The sequence below is a fragment of the Gorilla gorilla genome, chromosome 15 (genome assembly GCF_029281585.2).
Source record: "Gorilla gorilla gorilla isolate KB3781 chromosome 15, NHGRI_mGorGor1-v2.1_pri, whole genome shotgun sequence".
Classification (NCBI taxonomy): domain Eukaryota; kingdom Metazoa; phylum Chordata; class Mammalia; order Primates; family Hominidae; genus Gorilla; species Gorilla gorilla.
Genome location: NC_073239.2, coordinates 19,913,173 through 19,930,613, shown reverse-complemented (window position 1 = coordinate 19,930,613; position 17,441 = coordinate 19,913,173). Strand labels below are relative to the sequence as shown.

Below are 17,441 nucleotides of genomic sequence, written 5' to 3'. Positions count from 1 at the left end.
TCAATGAGTGTTTGGGCAGCCCAAGAATCATTTTACTACCTGGTAAATTTTGATTCTTTTCAACACTCAGGAACTACTTTTGTGCCATGGTCTTTCAAATGCACTATGAATGTAGAGTTTTCTAGAACAGGGATTCATTCATTCACTCATTTAATAATACTATTAGAGACCTCCTATTCTAGGTACTGGGGATGCAACAGTAAACAAAGAGAAACCTCTGCCTACTTGAGCTAACATTCTAGTGGCTAGTGAAAGCTCTGAAACTACCCTGGTGTTAAAATAGTACTCAACAGCAAACACCAGGGACCACCACTTTTCTGATGAAACCATTAACCACTAGAAACCATTAACCATGGAAGGAAAAGTGTTATAATCTTAGGGTTTTTTTTTTTTTTTTCCGAGATGGAGTCTCGCTCTGTCGCCCAGGCTGGAGTGCAGGGGTGCGATCTCGGCTCACTGCAAGCTCCGCCTCCTGGGTTCACGCCATTCTCCTGCCTCAGCCTCCCGAGTAGCTGGGATTACAGGTACCCGCCACCGCGCTCGGCTAATTTTTTTGTATTTTTATTAGAGATGGGGTTTCCCCGTGTTAGCCAGGATGGTCTCGATCTCCTGACCTCGTGATCCGCCCGCCTCAGCCTCCCAAAGTGCTGGGATTACAGGCAATCTTAGCTTTTAATTTATTTTTCTTCATTTTTATGATTATCATCATCATCACTTTGACAATCACCTTGCTGGCATTTTGAAATGAGCAGTCCTAGAGCTGAATCCAGGTTATGCTGCTTAGCTGTGAAAGCACAGGAAAGCTGCTTAACCTTTCTAACTCTCAAGAACACAAAACTTACCTTTTAGATTATCATTAAATAAGATAATTTAAGTAAGATTCCCTGACAGGACTGGCACAAGTGAGACTTTTGAAAAAGCTTAGTTTTTATTCCCCTGTAACTTAGGTTACCAAAGGAATCATAAGAGGCCTTAAGTATATGAGCACTCCTCTCAATGCCCTGGGGCTGCTGAAGCTTTCCAGTCTGGCTGGTGGAAATAGGCACTGTTCCCAGCCCCACGTGACTGCTGACCACTGTTCCCTCAAAGCCTTTTGGGTGGTTCTTTCCCAGGCATTGGTAGTTTCCTTGCAAGCGTGCACTGGTCAATACTCAGCTGAACACTTGAGGGGTCCCTCTACAGATCTCAGGAGTTCTATCTCTGTGCAGCCTGCTCTTCCCTGGTACTCTGTCCTGTGGACTCTGGCTGCCCTGCTCTCCCCTGGCTTTCAGCTCCTTCTCAACCCAGGGAGTCCCCTGGGCTCTGCCTCAGCTTCCCCTCCCTGTCCCGGGGCCTGAAAGTATCCCAAGGTGGTAAGCTGTGGCATCACAGGGCTCATTTCATTTCTTTTCCATTTCTCAGGCATTTCCAGCCTTCATCATCTGATGTCCAGTGTCTTGAAAACTGTTATTTCACACTGGTCCCTGTTACTCTATCTCCACCAGGAGTGGAAGTCTTGGCCCTCCAGATACTCTGAACAGTAGATGTGGGAATTTTCTCTCTATGTATATTTCTTTGTTTCTTTCTTTAAGTTTTCTTTCTGTTTCTTTTTATATATGTTTCCTTTATTCATCTAATATCAACTGAACATCTACTATGTGTAGATACTATGATTGGTATAGGTATACTGTAGTGAACTAATTAGCCTTCATAGTTTATAATCTCTTGTGAATTTAGTTAGCATAAGGCAGTCCTTGAGAAACTGCACATGGGAAAACTGGTATTTCTGTATGTGTGAAGCTCAAGACTGGACCCTGAAGCCGGAACCATGGTGCTGCCCATCTGTGAGGGATCAGCTGGTCTCTCTGAAGTCTTCTTTTCCTTTTGCTAACTACAATATTAACTCTGTCTAATTTGTGAAAGGAGAAGTTTCATTTATTTAGCATCAGTAAGTCTTATTATTTTAATGATAAAGCTCATTTCAAAGAATAAAGTACATAAAAACTTAAGATTGTCTGTTTCTGATTATGGTAATGATTTTAACTAAAGTGTCAGTACCAAAGAATACACACACACACACACCCCTCCCCCCAGTCTCTGAATATTTTTTTCTTTGATGACATACAATGAAGCAGTTTATGATGTATGAAATCGTTAAAATCAGGTGATTGCTTTCCTCACAAATCCTAAGATAAATATCTATAAAATGAATGTTTTCATAAATTGTGTTGAAAAACTAGTGCTATCCATCTGGCAAAGATACACTTAACTCCAAGTTATACTTAAAAAGCCAACATACTTACCATATGTCTCAATAATTTTAAGGTAAAATCTACTTGAAACAAGATGTCTGGGACACATACACCATATTCAGTTGCCCAAAAGTTCATCTGTTAACCATTGTTCCGGCACAGAACATTGCTTTTGGAAAATAGGGACTAACCCTGTTTTATAAAGCTCAACTTTTGTTTTCTGTAAAAGATTGCTTAATGTTGATAAGTCTTAATCCTCTTAAAGTTTAAATTGTCTCCAACACATAATATTAAGAAAAAAATATTCCAGGAAAAACTCTAATTTTAGTTTACTTTATCTATACATGTAAATCACTGAACAGATGAGTATATTATTCCATGCAGACAAAGTGACTTCCCTTTTGAACAGGAACTCTGCTCTATTTGTTTACTTGGGCAATCTTTTATCAAGTAAAGCCATTTCATAATTCAATTCAGCTCTTTTGTGTACTTTGGTGAACTTATTCCAGATTCATTACTGTGATTCAGATCCTTATAACAAAATTTGTATTGAAGTGATACTATAAAATCACAAAACCTATACCAACAAAGAGGGTGAGTTTATAGAGAAAGTATGTTCTAAAGCTTTGTTTTCCAAATTCTAGACTTTAATTCAATCCTATTAAATTTCCACTTTGACATAATATAAAGGTTGGATGTTCATGTATATATGTGGGTGATTTTATCATAATTTTTAACCCAGTCACCCTCTTGAACTTACTGAGTAAAAGTATATGAACTGTTCCTTCTTGTCTTTCAGGAGTACTGGGAATACATTTCACACACATGAGTAATGTATGTGAAAAAAAATCTTATGTTGCTTGGAAAGTAAGTCTTTAAGTTTAGGTTATCATTATTATGGAAGGACAAAGCCTTATTTGGTGATGTCAGTGGTGCAGGGGAGGGGAGCAATGCCTGTCAGAGTCGCTATGATCAGGACTTTTGCCTAAGAGAAGACAGTAGTCAGATTGAGTTCTTTTGCCCCTGGACATTCTGCTGGATCTCCCTGTTCCTCTTCAGCTACTGAACTAGCAAGTAGTACATAAGCCTCTACAGTTATGTGGTTAAGTAAATGGAAATCAGGGTAGTGGAAGTAATAATTTTTGTAAGAACCAGAATAGAGAATTTTAACAGAGGAGACTAAGGGGGAAAATGAAGTTGGCATGCCAAAAAATTATGTTATATGAGAATCATATATAAAGAAATATGGTATATTGGTTTACTCTGTTCATGAAATGGGAATGATTTAGGGAGAAAAGTTTTCCCTCCTCTCCTCTTTCCTCTTCCCTCCATTTCTCTTTCTTTAATAATTGTTTCTCCAAAGGAAAATTTCTGAGTTGCTTTGAAGAAAGGTCCAAGCTATTTTGTGGTTTGATTACTAGAATTTTATTCACCATGTTGTTTTTTGAATAATTTCCCCATTAGAATGGAATGCTTTTACCTGATTAAAAAAATCTACAAATTGATCTACATATTTGAGAGACTGACCAAGTCTAATTATAATAAAAATTATGCTATAATTTCTGCATTAAAATTTTTAGTGCTTTATATATAATTCATTTTAATGTCTTAGAGTTTGTTGTGCTGAAGCTGTTACTGTGCCCTACTTTTGCTTGGTGCGAACGCATGCAATGCTTACCTTCACTGCTCTTTTTGGGGTTTCAGCCAAGATAGGTGGCAGAATTCCCTTGTAAAAACCAAATAACCTGTTGGAGAAATAAAAGATTTCCTATGAGTAAGGAAATTAGGAAACAAGTATGTCTGACTTTGTTAAGATAATCCCAAAGTATTCCCGATTATTCAACATAGCACGCCAATCATGAAGTCTTCCTTTCATTCTAAAATAAAGAAATAAATTTTATGTCTATTAGCATTATGATATTCAGAAGGTGAATACGTGATACTGAGACAGGAGTCCCTTAGATAAGTTGCTAAGCATGATCATTAGTTGTACCTTAACGATGAATCTGACTCTCCTTACTCTAAGGGCTCTTGAGTTTATTTTCTCAGTTGTGTGGCAGGTAGCTTCAAGCTATCTACAGTTCTGCATTTCCTCCCTTGTGGCAACCAAATGAGGTTAGGATTATACCTGAACCCATTAGACTGTACCTTTCTGAGGCTAAGGAGGTGATGAAATTTTCAATTTTAGCTTTACTAATACAAGGGAACTAACAAGCTCTGTGGGTATGGTACTAGAGCTTCCAGCCCCGTCCTGATTTAGTCATAATTTTCAGGCTTCCTTGATGGAGGTGGAAGAAGGTCACAGAGGGCCAGCTACAGGACTATGTATTGCCAACAGAAGAAATGTCAGACTCCCTTGCTGATATGTAAAATCACAAGGCATGAGCCAGTTTTCTTTGCCAGTGTTGACGGGCAACATGGTCAGATATTTTTAGAAAAAAAACAAGAATGAGTGACATATGGTTAGATTTATAACAAGTCACCATTTATTTCTTATTATATTTTTAGAATTCAAAATTTTAAATTCCTTTGTCCTGGAATCTTCATATATATGCCATATCTTCATTTCAAACCTTAAAATATATAAATAGAAGAGAATATTATGCATATTTTCTGAGTAATCACTTTTCCCGATGAGTCCATAAGTGACTACAGATAAGGGCAGAGCTCAACATGTCCCTAATTTAGGATATGCAGCTAACATGGGGCTGCAGCTTCTCTGATTCACCCCCCAAGCTTCACTCCAACTCCCTTAAACTGGGTCCACTTCTAGCTGTGCTTCTGGGAACAAGAAGTTGAGAATTTATTCAAGTGAACCCACTGTACCACCCAAACCAACACGGCGACCTCTTGTTCTCCTTCAATTCACTGGCTTACACAGTACCTTTTGGTGAGGGCACTAAAGCACTTGCTTGCTTTACTCAATTCATGGGCTTACCCAGCCTCAATTCACTGGCTTACACAGAAACTTGAGGGCAGCGCACCCTTTGGGGTTCTTATCCCAGAATCCTTTTTTTTTTTGTATGTAACCAGGACACAAATATTTGTTAAGCTTATGGATCTCATAAGGAGGAAGAAAGGGATCAAATTATTCCCTGATATGGGCTTATTCTGGCCACGATTTTTTTTTTTTTTTTTTTTTTTTTGAGACCGAGTCTCGCTCTGTCGCCCAGGCTGGAGTGCAGGGGCGCATCTCGGCTCCCTGCAAGCTCCGCCTCCCGGGTTCACGCCATTCTCCTGTCTCAGCCTCCTGAGTAGCTGGGACTACAGGCGCCCGCCACCACGCCCGGCTAATTTTTTATATTTTTAGTAGAGACGGGGTTTCACCGTGTTAGCCAGGATGGTCTCAATCTCCTGACCTCGTGATCCGCCTGCCTCGGCCTCCCAAAGTGCTGGGATTACAGGCATGAGCCACCGTGCCCAGCCTGCCCACGATTTTTGACTTAATGGGTAGTGCTAGCATTATGAATAGGAAGTAAAGCAGATACATGATTTGGAGAGCTATGGCAATTCATGAGTTGTCCCCACCCCTTTTCCATTCCAATTTGAACTACTGATGCCTGAAATTCTCACATCAACACGAATTACTTCTAGCAACTAATAACATTTAAATACTTTTCTCATTTAAATTTCATTATAAATTAATCACTATGTAATTTTTGGCATAAAGAGTGACCAAGCATAGGTTGGTCTTCCCAAAAGATAAACGTGATTTTCTTGAACAGAAGTTCTACATATATAACGAAAAAGGTTATTAGTTCTGTTCTTTCTGTGTTGATCTTTCCCCATCTGGAAGACTATGCCTGATTATTGTAGGAAAAAAAAAATAAAGAGAAACACTTAAATAAGTAAAGCTTTTAAAACAGAGTGTCCAGATCAACAGAGGAACTTGAAATCCCACACTACAGAGAACAGTTATAGGAAGAACAGTTGCTTCAACTGGAGAAGAATGATCTTAGGGAGAAATATGGTGAACATGATGGATCTTTTGAAAGGTGTGTGTTAAGGAAAGACATTACACTTTTCTCTTTGTTTCCAGGTGGTAGAACTAGGACCAACAGGTGGAAGCAACAAGAAAAGACACATTTTTGGCCCAGGTGGAGCTTAACACAATGAAGTACTTCCAATGGTCAGAACTGTCTAAAGATAGAATGGGCTCTCCTGAAAAGTGGTGAGTTCCCCTTTGGTATGTGATCAAGCAGTCTGGATGGCCACTTGTCATGAATACCAGCAATGGGAGGTACACAGCAAATCCATGCATTTGATGGCCCTCAAGCCTGATCTGTTTCAATCCTCAGATTCTGTTATTCTGAGAAAAAGAACAAGAAGACACGGGCAAGCACTTCTCTGAAGAGACAGAATCTGCCATACCTTAGACTTCTGCATCAAATCTTACACTGCTTCTCTGGAAGAGGACTAAAGTCTTCTAAGTACACAGAAGGTCTTCATTTTAAAAGTGATGGGGTAAAATATTAAAAAGAGGTGTGATGCAGGAGAGAAGAGGCAGCTGGGAGAAGCATAAGGATTTAATATGAAAAGAGCTGGGAGGTCCAGAGCCCTCTGCTTTGTGTTGACGATGCTTCACTGATGTGCCCTACTTCCCTTCTCTCTGCTCAGCTACTTTCATGTGCGATCGTTCCCCTCCTCCCATACCACCATCCTGAGCTTCCAAATTGAGAATGAGCAATTTTAACAAGAAGTTCTCAAAGACCATAGGCAGCCTTTGTTGGTAAATGGAAGCTAGGACTACCTACCTCCTCGCATTGCTTTTACCGTATATCCATGCAATAGAGGACTATGGAACACTCAGGTCAGCACCCCTTCTGCTGAGGACTGCCCCATCAAGTTGTTTTAAACACATTCGTATAATATGATACAATATGATACAGGGTCAGTCTTGCTCTGCTTGGTGAAAACTGTAACATATAAAACTAGGATTTCAATGGCAGCCATGCTTTTAGTCATTTGGAGAAAGTCAATCTGCAGTGATAAAAAAAGAAAGAAGCCACCATTTAGGGAGGCACAGAAGCAAGAAGGAGAAGCTCTGTTTCTGTGAGTGAGGCCCTGCTTCCAGAATTTAAGCCTAGTTAGGTCTGGTCTTTCTCGAATATTGGTATTTACCTCTGCCTTTGATTCTATGAGATACTCAGTGACATTTCCATTAAATTATCTCTTTTACTTAAATAAGTTTGAGTTGCATTCATCATTTATAACCCAGAGCCCTGGATCCAGAAAGTAAGCATCATTGTCCCTCCAGCCAAAGTGGCTGCTGTAGAATCTCTGTGCTGTGTCCAATCATAGGAAGAGCTTCACTCTCAGTTAAAATTTGCCCTTGAGCAGACCAGAAGAGTCACATATAAAATGCAGGTAAGAGCATGTGGTTAAGGGCTCAAGCTGATAGCTATTCTTGACTAGATAATTACTGAAAGTTTTCCCAACGCAAAATATTATATGCAGCTTTCTAGAAACCAAAAAGGAATTGTGATGTTTTATGAAGCAGATACTTTTTTTTTCTGCAAAAGAACTAATGTTTATATTCACATGCACTGTCCATTCTGCCTTCATGTGGTTTTGGCTTGCTGTGCAGAGCCTACAGCTTACCAGGACCATAATCCAGGAAGTTAAGAGATTGGTGACACCCATTGTTAACATGCGTCATCCCGCTTACGTCACGAGCAGCCAAGAGCTGCTTTCAGTCTACTTGCTGGATGAATGGATCGTGGGATTCTAAACATTTATGTACAGTGAAGGCATTCTTCTCTCCGACATGACGGCAAAGGCATCACTCTAAAGTTTTGACTCGCATCAAGCCAACTAGAAGAAAGAATCTTTGGAAGAGGCATGAGAGCTACTACAAGACCTCCCATAAAACTGTATTATGAACTACATGGCAGCCTTTATATTTTGTCCTCTAAGTTGTTACTTCTAAAAGGTGTGAGTTTGATTTTAACTATCCTATGTAAAAAAGTATTAGCTTGCATGTTTATGGATTTTTGTAAATATTATTGTAAGTAAAAATAGACAAATCTGTTGAAATCTTACTACATAATAGCTTTTGTGTTAAGAATAAAAACATGTAGGTATATGTACACATAGTAATCTCAATCAACTTTCACAACAATCCTTTAAAATATTTATAATTATTTTCCTCATTTTGCTGGTAAGGACTACCATCATGTCATTGCCAAATAAGATATAGCAACCTAAATCAAGTTCTTTATGTCCTTGACCACTAGGCTATATTGTATAGCCTTTTTTTTAAACAACTATTTTAATAAAAGCTTTTGAAAAATTGTTTATGTTACAGCAATACCTTATCATTTCTTATTTTAGAAGGAAGCAGAAAAGGCCATTAAAAACAGGTCTCTATTCCAATTTTTATTCAGTTCTGTTTTAAAGTAATATGAAATACTGTATAACTGACAGAACTGGTCTAAGATGAATAAAATAATTTTTGTGAAAGTTTTTGGGATATTGATTAAATATTTTCTAGTTGTTTTAGAATGAGAAAAAAATGAGCCCTAGGATAAACTTTTTCCTCCCCAAGATAGACTTTTGCCCTTAAGAGGCACACCAGGAGGCTAGGCACAGTAGCTCACACCTGTAATCCCAGCACTTCGGGAAGCCAAGGTGGGTGGATCACGTGAGGTCAGGAGTTCGAGACCAGTCTGACTAACATGGTGAAGCCCCTTCTCTACTAAAAATACAAAAATTAGCTGGATGTGGTGGTGCACGCATGTAGTCCCAGCTACTCGGGAGGCTGAAGCAGGAGAATCGCTTGAACCCAGGAGGTGGAGGTTGCAGTGAGCTGAGATCATGTCACTGCATTCCAGCCTGGCAACAGAGCAAGACTGTCTTAAAAAAAAAAAAAAAAAAAAAAAAAAAAAGAGGCACACCAGGATAATTCTGTCAATGTGGGAGAATGTTGGTTACTGACCCAAAAGATACATGCCCCTCACCCCACTTGCTCCTCAGAGTATAAGTGATCCCCATACTCCAAGCTTAGAGAGGAGAGTCCTCCTCCAGCCCAAGGGATAAAGCAGAATTGTTCAAGCCCATCATGGTGGCCTCATTCCTTTTCTAGTGAGAGGGTTAGGCGTGGACATATGACTGAAACCTAGCCCAAGAGACAAGAGGGAATGGTGTGCTGGAAGGTTTGGATTTCCAGTCTAAGGCAAAGAAGCCCACAGGAAGAAAAGTCCTGTCTTCTTTGCTAGGTGTTTCCTAGCTGTGTGAGATGCCTGTGGACTGCAGCCAAGTGAGACATCATTGCTCCCAAGCTAAGGATGGAGCACATCCCTTTCTGAACAAAGAGCCTTAAATTGAAATTCTTAAAATCATAATTATATTAAAGATAATTGTTAAATCTTAAGCAATGCATTTATAAGGAAGCTGTGAGAACTATTGTTAAGAAATGGTCTCAGATTGTTTATGCTGGGGAGCCCATCACACATAAAACCCCATCCCATTAGTGTGACTGTCTGTGAAAGAACCCCTTACCACAGATGGAATACAGAGAAGCTAGCAGACCAAAGTCACACAGCAAATATGAGGAGGGGGTACCAGGACTCCAAAGCCACTAGATTGTGATGGTTTGTAGACTAATGAGAGGTATTTTTCACAAACCTAAGCAGATACACAGTGCTACAATATTGGATCACATTTGTTTTTAATTGTATTGCTTATGTACATCTGTAAAATGAAGATCAAAAACTACATCACATGTGTTCTTCTCAAAGACAGCTCACACATAGCTTATTTGAAATACAGATTTCTGCCAAACCCTACAAAATAATTTTATCCCTCATTCAACCCCCCCACACCCCCATCTTAAAAGTGTGAAGCTATCTAACATATGGGTGGCTACGAGGTCACAGAGCAACCAATGAAAAGATGCTGATTGTACGGAAGCAAGGAAATGTGAAATTTCCTATGAGTTCCAGCTTGTGTCCAGTCTCTGTGGTTCATGTAGAGCAAGGCAAACCCTCAAAGATGCCTTCTTATTGTCTCTCATTAGTAGGGTCCAGTTTTAGGTTACCCTGTTTTTAAGTCTAAATTTTAGACACCTATAGAGACCAGTCAGCCAGACAGAGCCTTAATTAAACATTGTGTACCTGATATCTTTAGTCAGTTTGAATGACTAAAAAAAGTTCCTTGCTTTAAGTTAGCTACTGAAATCTGAAGACTTTGTGGTAAATAGTGGGTAGACAGGGGAAGGCTTAACATTCTGAAAATTTGACTCAGGTAAAGAAACTAAAAAGGAGTGGAAAAATCACATGTCCTGTCTGCCCCTCCTTTTACCCCTCTGAGTCACCCCCATTGTTGGCTTTGCTGGTATTTTTCTAATTTAGCATGTAGAAAATATGTGTTTGGGAATCATTTGTACCATAGAGTTGAACTCCTCTTTCAAGCAGGCTGGGAAATTTCCTAAGTTACTAGGCTATTAGGTTTCTGGTGTTAAGAGCAAGAACATGGAATATTTTCTTATTTGTAGCTCCCAATGAGAAAGAAAAACAGTGTAGCTGCTTCACAACTGACTTTTAGAAAGAGTCAACCTTGCTGTCTATCAGAAATGTTACCATAAAACTAAACTGATACATTAAAGAGAAAATGCATATAAAGAAATCTGTGAACAAGACATTTTTCCTCCTAAAAGAGGAAAAGATCAATGTGTAAATTTGCTGCTCATGGAAGCTGGGGCTTTCCCTGCTTGTCAGGGATGAAGTGTTTTAGGATCCAAACTGCTGATATTCATAATCAAAGTCCAGCAACCATCACACTGGGAAAGCCAGGATAGAGATGCACATTATCTGAGCCTGAAAATATCAATTACAGAAATGATCTCCAAGTTGAAAAGCCATTTTCCAAGCCACCTGCAACACACTCACACACAGCATGAGAAGGATGCTTTCACCTGGATCCCACTTCTTTGCCAAAAACCTGGCATTCAGTAAGCATCCAGAGCAGCAATAATACTCACCAGTGAAGCATGAAATAGGAGCGACAGGGAAAGTGACACCAGATCCCCAGTTGGGGAAATTGGAAAGCATTAACACGTCTGTATACCTAACAGAGTACAATTACTACATTTTATTTTGTTTCAACAGTCAGAACCCAAATGAACATCACCATTCAGCTCTGTTCTGGGCAATGATTCAAGCTCATCTTTGGTACGGTTGATTTTGAAGCCTTACAGTCAATCATGTCTTTACAATTTGTTCTTCTTTCAGGCTTCAGGCTTCCTCCTGATTTCCATTTCTTGTATGGAAGCCTTGAGTCATCTGTTCTGGCAACATGACCAACCCAAATCAGTCATTTTCTCCAAATTATACTGAAATATAGATCTTGCTAGTTTGTTGTTTTCTTCCTCTTTCTTTTTTCACAGAATTTTTCCTTTAAGGATCTCCTAATACAAAGCTGATTGAAGGCATACAATATCCTCTTTCTTCTTCTGCTGTCAGATCCAAGTTTCTTACCCACATGCTGTGGTTCTGTAATTAAAACAACGAAGTCCACGCTCAACCCTGGGTTATGAGTGCACGGCTTCCATTGCTTGATGGATCGTGTATCCCAGACCAGAATTCTGGTCCTGACACTACACACTACACCTTTAGGGCATTATTCTGACATCATTTGCACTCCACAAGTGTCAGCAGTTCACAGAATCCAAATGAAAGAGTGGGGTTTCATGGCTCTCTGATTTGAATTATGTAGAATCTATAATCTCAAGTTCACAAAATTGCATGCATCTTGGGGCCATTTTCATTGAGGCAAAAGAGGGAGGGAAAACCACATATCTTTTAGAGGAGAGGAAAAACAGTTCAAAAGAGAGTAAGTGACACAGATTCTTCTTTTAAAAGCAGCAAATAAATTTCAAGGAAGTGCACATAAGCTTTAGCTAACATTCTAACATAAAACTAACAAAAGTTTTGCCTACTCAACTCATATCAGGTCTTCAGGCACAGACAATATAGTTTTCATTATTCATTACTGAGAATTAATTCAATTAAGTTTCTGCATATGGTCTTTGGATTGACTTGTTACCCCAAACCATACCACTTTCATTATACGCTGTATGGAGGAATTCTTTCAAGTTTTCCTGAACACACTTTTCAAACTGAATGTTTAGTATGATTTTACCACAACAATGAAATTTTTTTGGGTGCAACTGAAATAAACTACAACTTTGATTTTCTAAAATACAAAAATTTATTGTAGCTGTCAGTATCATTTAGGAGGTAAGTCCATGGCTCCATTCCCTGGAAAGTTGGCAGGGTGCTCAATGCACTAAACATGTTGCTCAGTTCAGCCCAAGAAAGGCATTAGTGTGATATGAGAACCAGAACCCTGATGGAAAACACTAAGGAAAGAAAAAGTGAAAAAGATACTTGAGAAGCAACCAAAGAGGTGAACAGTATTGGTAAAATGTGGGTGTTCATTGCCCCATTAATCTGTAAGTGAAGAAACTTATTTATAATTGACTATATGGTAAGTGTATTAATTTTCAGTGACAACAGATCACTTTGCTTATAAAGATGAACACTTTCCACTAGGAAATAATAATCATCAAAGGGCAGTTTTTCACTTAGGTGGGTGGCACTATGAGGAAAAGGACTCTAAGAAAAAAAAACAACTCTCTTTCTTGGACTCGGACTGAAAACCAGGAAAGACAACCCAATCATGGAGCAAAAAAAGTCCTTCACCAGAATATACCTCAAAATAATAAAAGCCATCCATATATGACACACCCACAGCCAACAGCATACTGGATGGGGAAAAGCTGAAAGCATTTCCCCTAAGAACAAGACAAGGAACAAGACAAGGATGGAACAAGACAAGGATGCCCACTTTCACCAATCATATTCAACGTAGTACTGGAAGTCCTAGCTAGAGCAATCAGGCAAGAGAAAGAAATAAAAGGATCAAAATTGGAAAAGGAAGTCAAATGATCTCTCACTGATAATGTGATTTTATACCTAGAAACCACAAAATACTCCTAGATTTGATACATGATTTCAGGAATCAAAATCAACATACAAAAATCAGTAGCATTTCTATATACCAATAATAATCAACCTGATAACCAAATCGAGAACTGAATCTCATTTAAAATAGCTACATAAAACACCTAGGAATATACTTAACCAAGGAGGTGAAAAATTCTACAAGGAGTATTTGCACTTTGACAAGGAGAATTGCAAAAGATTGAGAAAAGAATCATAGATGACACAAACAAGTGGGAAAAAATCCTATACTCATCTACTGGAAGAATCAATATTGCTAAAATGACCATACTGCCCAAAGTAATCTACAGATTCAATGCAATTTCTATCAAATTACCAATATCATTCCTCACATAATTAGAAAAACAATCTCCAAATTCATATGGAACCAAAAAAGAGCCTAAATAGCCAAAGCAATCCTAAGCAAAGAGAATAAAGTTGGAGGTATCAAATCATCTGACTTCAGATTACACTAGAAGGCTATAATAACCAAAACAGCATGGCATTAGCACAAAAACAGACAGATAGATCAATGGAACAGAATAGAGAACTTAGAAATAAAGCCACATACCTACAACCAACTGATCTTTGACAAAGTTGACAAAAATATATATTGGGGAAAGGATACTCTATTCAATAAATAGTTCTGGGAAAATTGGAGAGCCATTTGCAGAAGGGTGAAACTGGACCCCTATCTCTCACCATATACAAAAATCAACTCAAAATGGATTACAGACTTAAATCTAAGACTTGAAACTATAAAAATACTAGAAAAATAAATATAAGAGAAATTCTTCTGAACATTGGCTGAGGCAAAAAATTTATGACTAAGTCTTCAAAAGGAAATGCAACAAAACCAAAAATAGACAAATGGGACTTAAACTAAAAATCTTTTGCACAGCAAAAGAAATAATCATTCAAGTAAACAGACAGTCTACAGAATGAGGGAAAATATTTGCAAACAATGCATATGATAAAGTGCTAATATCCAGAATCTACGAGGAGCTCAAACAGCTCAACAAGAAAAAAACATATAACCTCATTAAAAAGTGGGCAAAGTTCATGAACAGGCATTTTTCTTTTTTTTTTATTATAGTTTAAGTTCTAGGGTACATGTACACAACGTGCAGGTTTATTACATAGGTATACATGTGCCATGTTGGTTTGCTGCACCCATTAACTCATCATTTACATTAGGTATTTCTCCTAATGCTATCCCTCCCCAGCCCCCCACCCTCCAACATGTTCCCCTCCCTGTGTCCATGTGTTCTCATTGTTCAACTCCCACTTATGGGTGAGAATATGCGCTGCCTGGTTTTCTGTCCCTGTGATATTTTGCTGAGAATGATAGTTTCCAGCTTCATCCATGTCCCTGAAAAAGACATGAACTCATCCTTTTTTATGGCTGCATAGTATTCCATGGTGTATATGTGCCACATTTTCTTTATCCAGTCTATTATTGACGGATATTTGGGTTGGTTCCAAGTCTTTGCTATTGTGAATAGTGCCGCAATAAACATACGTGTGCATGTGTCTTTATAGTAGCATGATTTATAATCCTTTGAGTATATACCTAGGAATGGGATGGCTGGGTCAAATGGTATTTCTTATTCTAGATCCTTGAGGAATCGCCACACTGTCTTCCACAATGGTTGAACTAATTTACACTCCTACCAACAGTGTAAAAGCATTCCTATTTCTCCACATCGTCTCCAGCCTCTGTTGTTTCTTAACTTTTTAATGATCGCCATTCTAACTGGCATGAGATGGTATCTCATTGTGGTTTTGATTTGCATGTCTCTGATGACCAGTGATGATGAGCATTTTTTCATATGTCTGTTGGCTGCATAAATGTCTTCTTTTGAGAACTGTCTGTTCATATCCTTTGCCTACTTTTTGATGGGGTTGTTTATTTTTTTCTTGTAAACTTGTTTAAGTTCTTTGTAGATTCTGGATATTAGCCCTTTGTCAGATGGATAGATTGCAAAAATTTTCTCCCATTCTGTAGGTTGCACGAATAGGTATTTTTCAAAAGAAGACATACACGTGGCCATCAAACATATGAAAACATGCTCAACATCACTAATCATCAGAAAAATGCAAATTAAAACCATGATGAGATATCATCACCTTACACTAGTTAGAATGCCTATTAAAAAGTCAAAAAAACAACAGATGTTGATGGAGATGCAGAAAAAAGAGAATGCTTCTACACTGCTGGTGGAAATGTAAAATATTACAACCTCTATGGAAAACAGGATGGACATTTCACAGAACTAAAAATAGAACTATCATTCAATCCATCAATCCCACTACTGGGTATCTACCCAAAGGAAAAAAAAGCATCATATCAAAAAGGTACCTGCACTCATCTGTTTATTGCAACACTATTCCCAATAGCAAAGTCATGGAATCAATCTAAGTGTCCGTCAACAGATGACTGGATAAAATAATGTGGTATGCCATGGAATACTACTCAGCTATAACAAAGAATGAAATCATGTCTTTGAAACAACGTGGATGGAACTGGATGCCACTATCCTAAGTGGGATGACCTAGAAACAGAAAGTCAAAAAACTTCGTGTTCTCCTTTATAAGTGGAAGCTAAACAATGGGTACACATGGACATACAGAGTGTAGAATAACAGATTTTGGAGACTCCAAAACTGGGAGGATGGGAGAGGGGTGAGGAAAACAATACCACCTACTGGGTATAATGTACATTTATTTGGGCGATGGGTACTAAAAGCCTGGACTTTACTAGTATGCAATATATCCATGTAACCCAGTTGTGCTAGTACCCCTAAATCTATTTTTTATAAAGTCCTTCACCAGACAGCTCACTGATAAATAAGTCTTGCTGAGGAAATTCCTTGCTCCATTCTGATCACTCTCATCTTCCCACCAGCTCCCCTTTTCTTATCTCCTGTTTCTAGTTTCTGTCCCGCCCATTCATAAAGTAACTATCATTCACATTTTAACTCACTCTTTCATTAATATACTCTGTGCCAAGCACTAGGATAAACACCTTTTTCTAGGATCCTATTGTCCAAAATCAACTAAGACCTTAATTTTCTCCAAGGACCTTTCTCTGACATGGTAGACAAAATGTTGATATTGTACCTGCCTGCATTATTTAACCAAGATGTTGCCTTTCATATTACCTTATAGGTCTGACACATAGTAACACTCAGATAACATTATATTAAATGCATATATGCACACACACACTCTTATACATATACATCTATATGTATACATCAACAAATATATATAAATTCATATACCCAGACATGACTCAGTATCCATATTAACAGTCGGAATGACTTGCATATTTTTCACTGAATTGAATATGTATTAGTCACACGATTACCATATTTAATCCAGGTTATAAACCTGCTTAACGGTTATTTCTGTTTTTAATCACCACTCTCTGGCAGTTAGTATTAATTTGATGTTATTTGTCAGTAAAGGCAATATGAGTGTGGGCTCTGGAGCCACACTCTTTGGCCTTAAATTTTGGCTCAACCACATGTTAGCTGTTTACCCAGCATGGAAAACTCTTGTACAAAAAGTGAGCAAATTAATTCCACTGCATTACTAGTGGAAGAAAGATGGAGTCTATGCCAGTTCTCTGTACTAGTGTTTATGGAAATGAATTAGTACATTGTTGTTAGTTGCCTGATTTAACAGCTTGACCTAGCTACAGGGCTAACATGACGGCAGCTGGGGCAGAAAGCCTCAGAATTCAGAGATGTCCCCCACAAAAGGAACCTTAACTAAGTGTGTGACCCAGTGCCTCAGGAATTCACACCCTGTTGTGGAATTCTGCTGCAACCAATTCATACACGTTTGAAGCCAAAGATGCCATGCACTAAGTGCACCAAGCAGACTGTTCCCCAAGTATAATTCACATTTGGAAGTGCATTAACTATGGCCATTGGTTATTATAGTACATTCCAAAATTAATTTCTGGAGGTGCCCCCTAGTGGTATCGGAGTTAAAAGCAGCTCTTCCATTGTCCCACCCCTGCCAAATACCCAAGCTTTGGACCCGCGCATTTTGAAGGTTACAATTTACAGTCTGATTTAGTGGACTTTCAATTCACTAAATTAGTCTCCAAAGGAAAAGTGTGGTGACCGTTTGGATTTCTACAGGAATTGAGACTACTGAGGGAGGGATATGTTAGAAACAAAAATAGCAATTG

At 38.5% G+C, this 17,441-nt stretch overlaps 1 protein-coding gene across 4 annotated transcripts in view; it reads right to left on the bottom strand.

Moving 5' to 3' along the window:
- The window catches only part of SLC25A21 (solute carrier family 25 member 21), a 498,283-nt gene that overhangs the window by 51,049 nt on the left and 429,793 nt on the right, over positions 1-17,441 (bottom strand). For all 4 annotated transcript variants that reach the window (XM_055361149.1, XM_055361151.1, XM_055361150.2 and 1 more), the window contains one exon: positions 3,910-3,976. In XM_055361149.1, the coding sequence (XP_055217124.1) occupies positions 3,910-3,976 (67 nt within the window). The remainder of the gene's footprint in view (positions 1-3,909; positions 3,977-17,441) is intronic.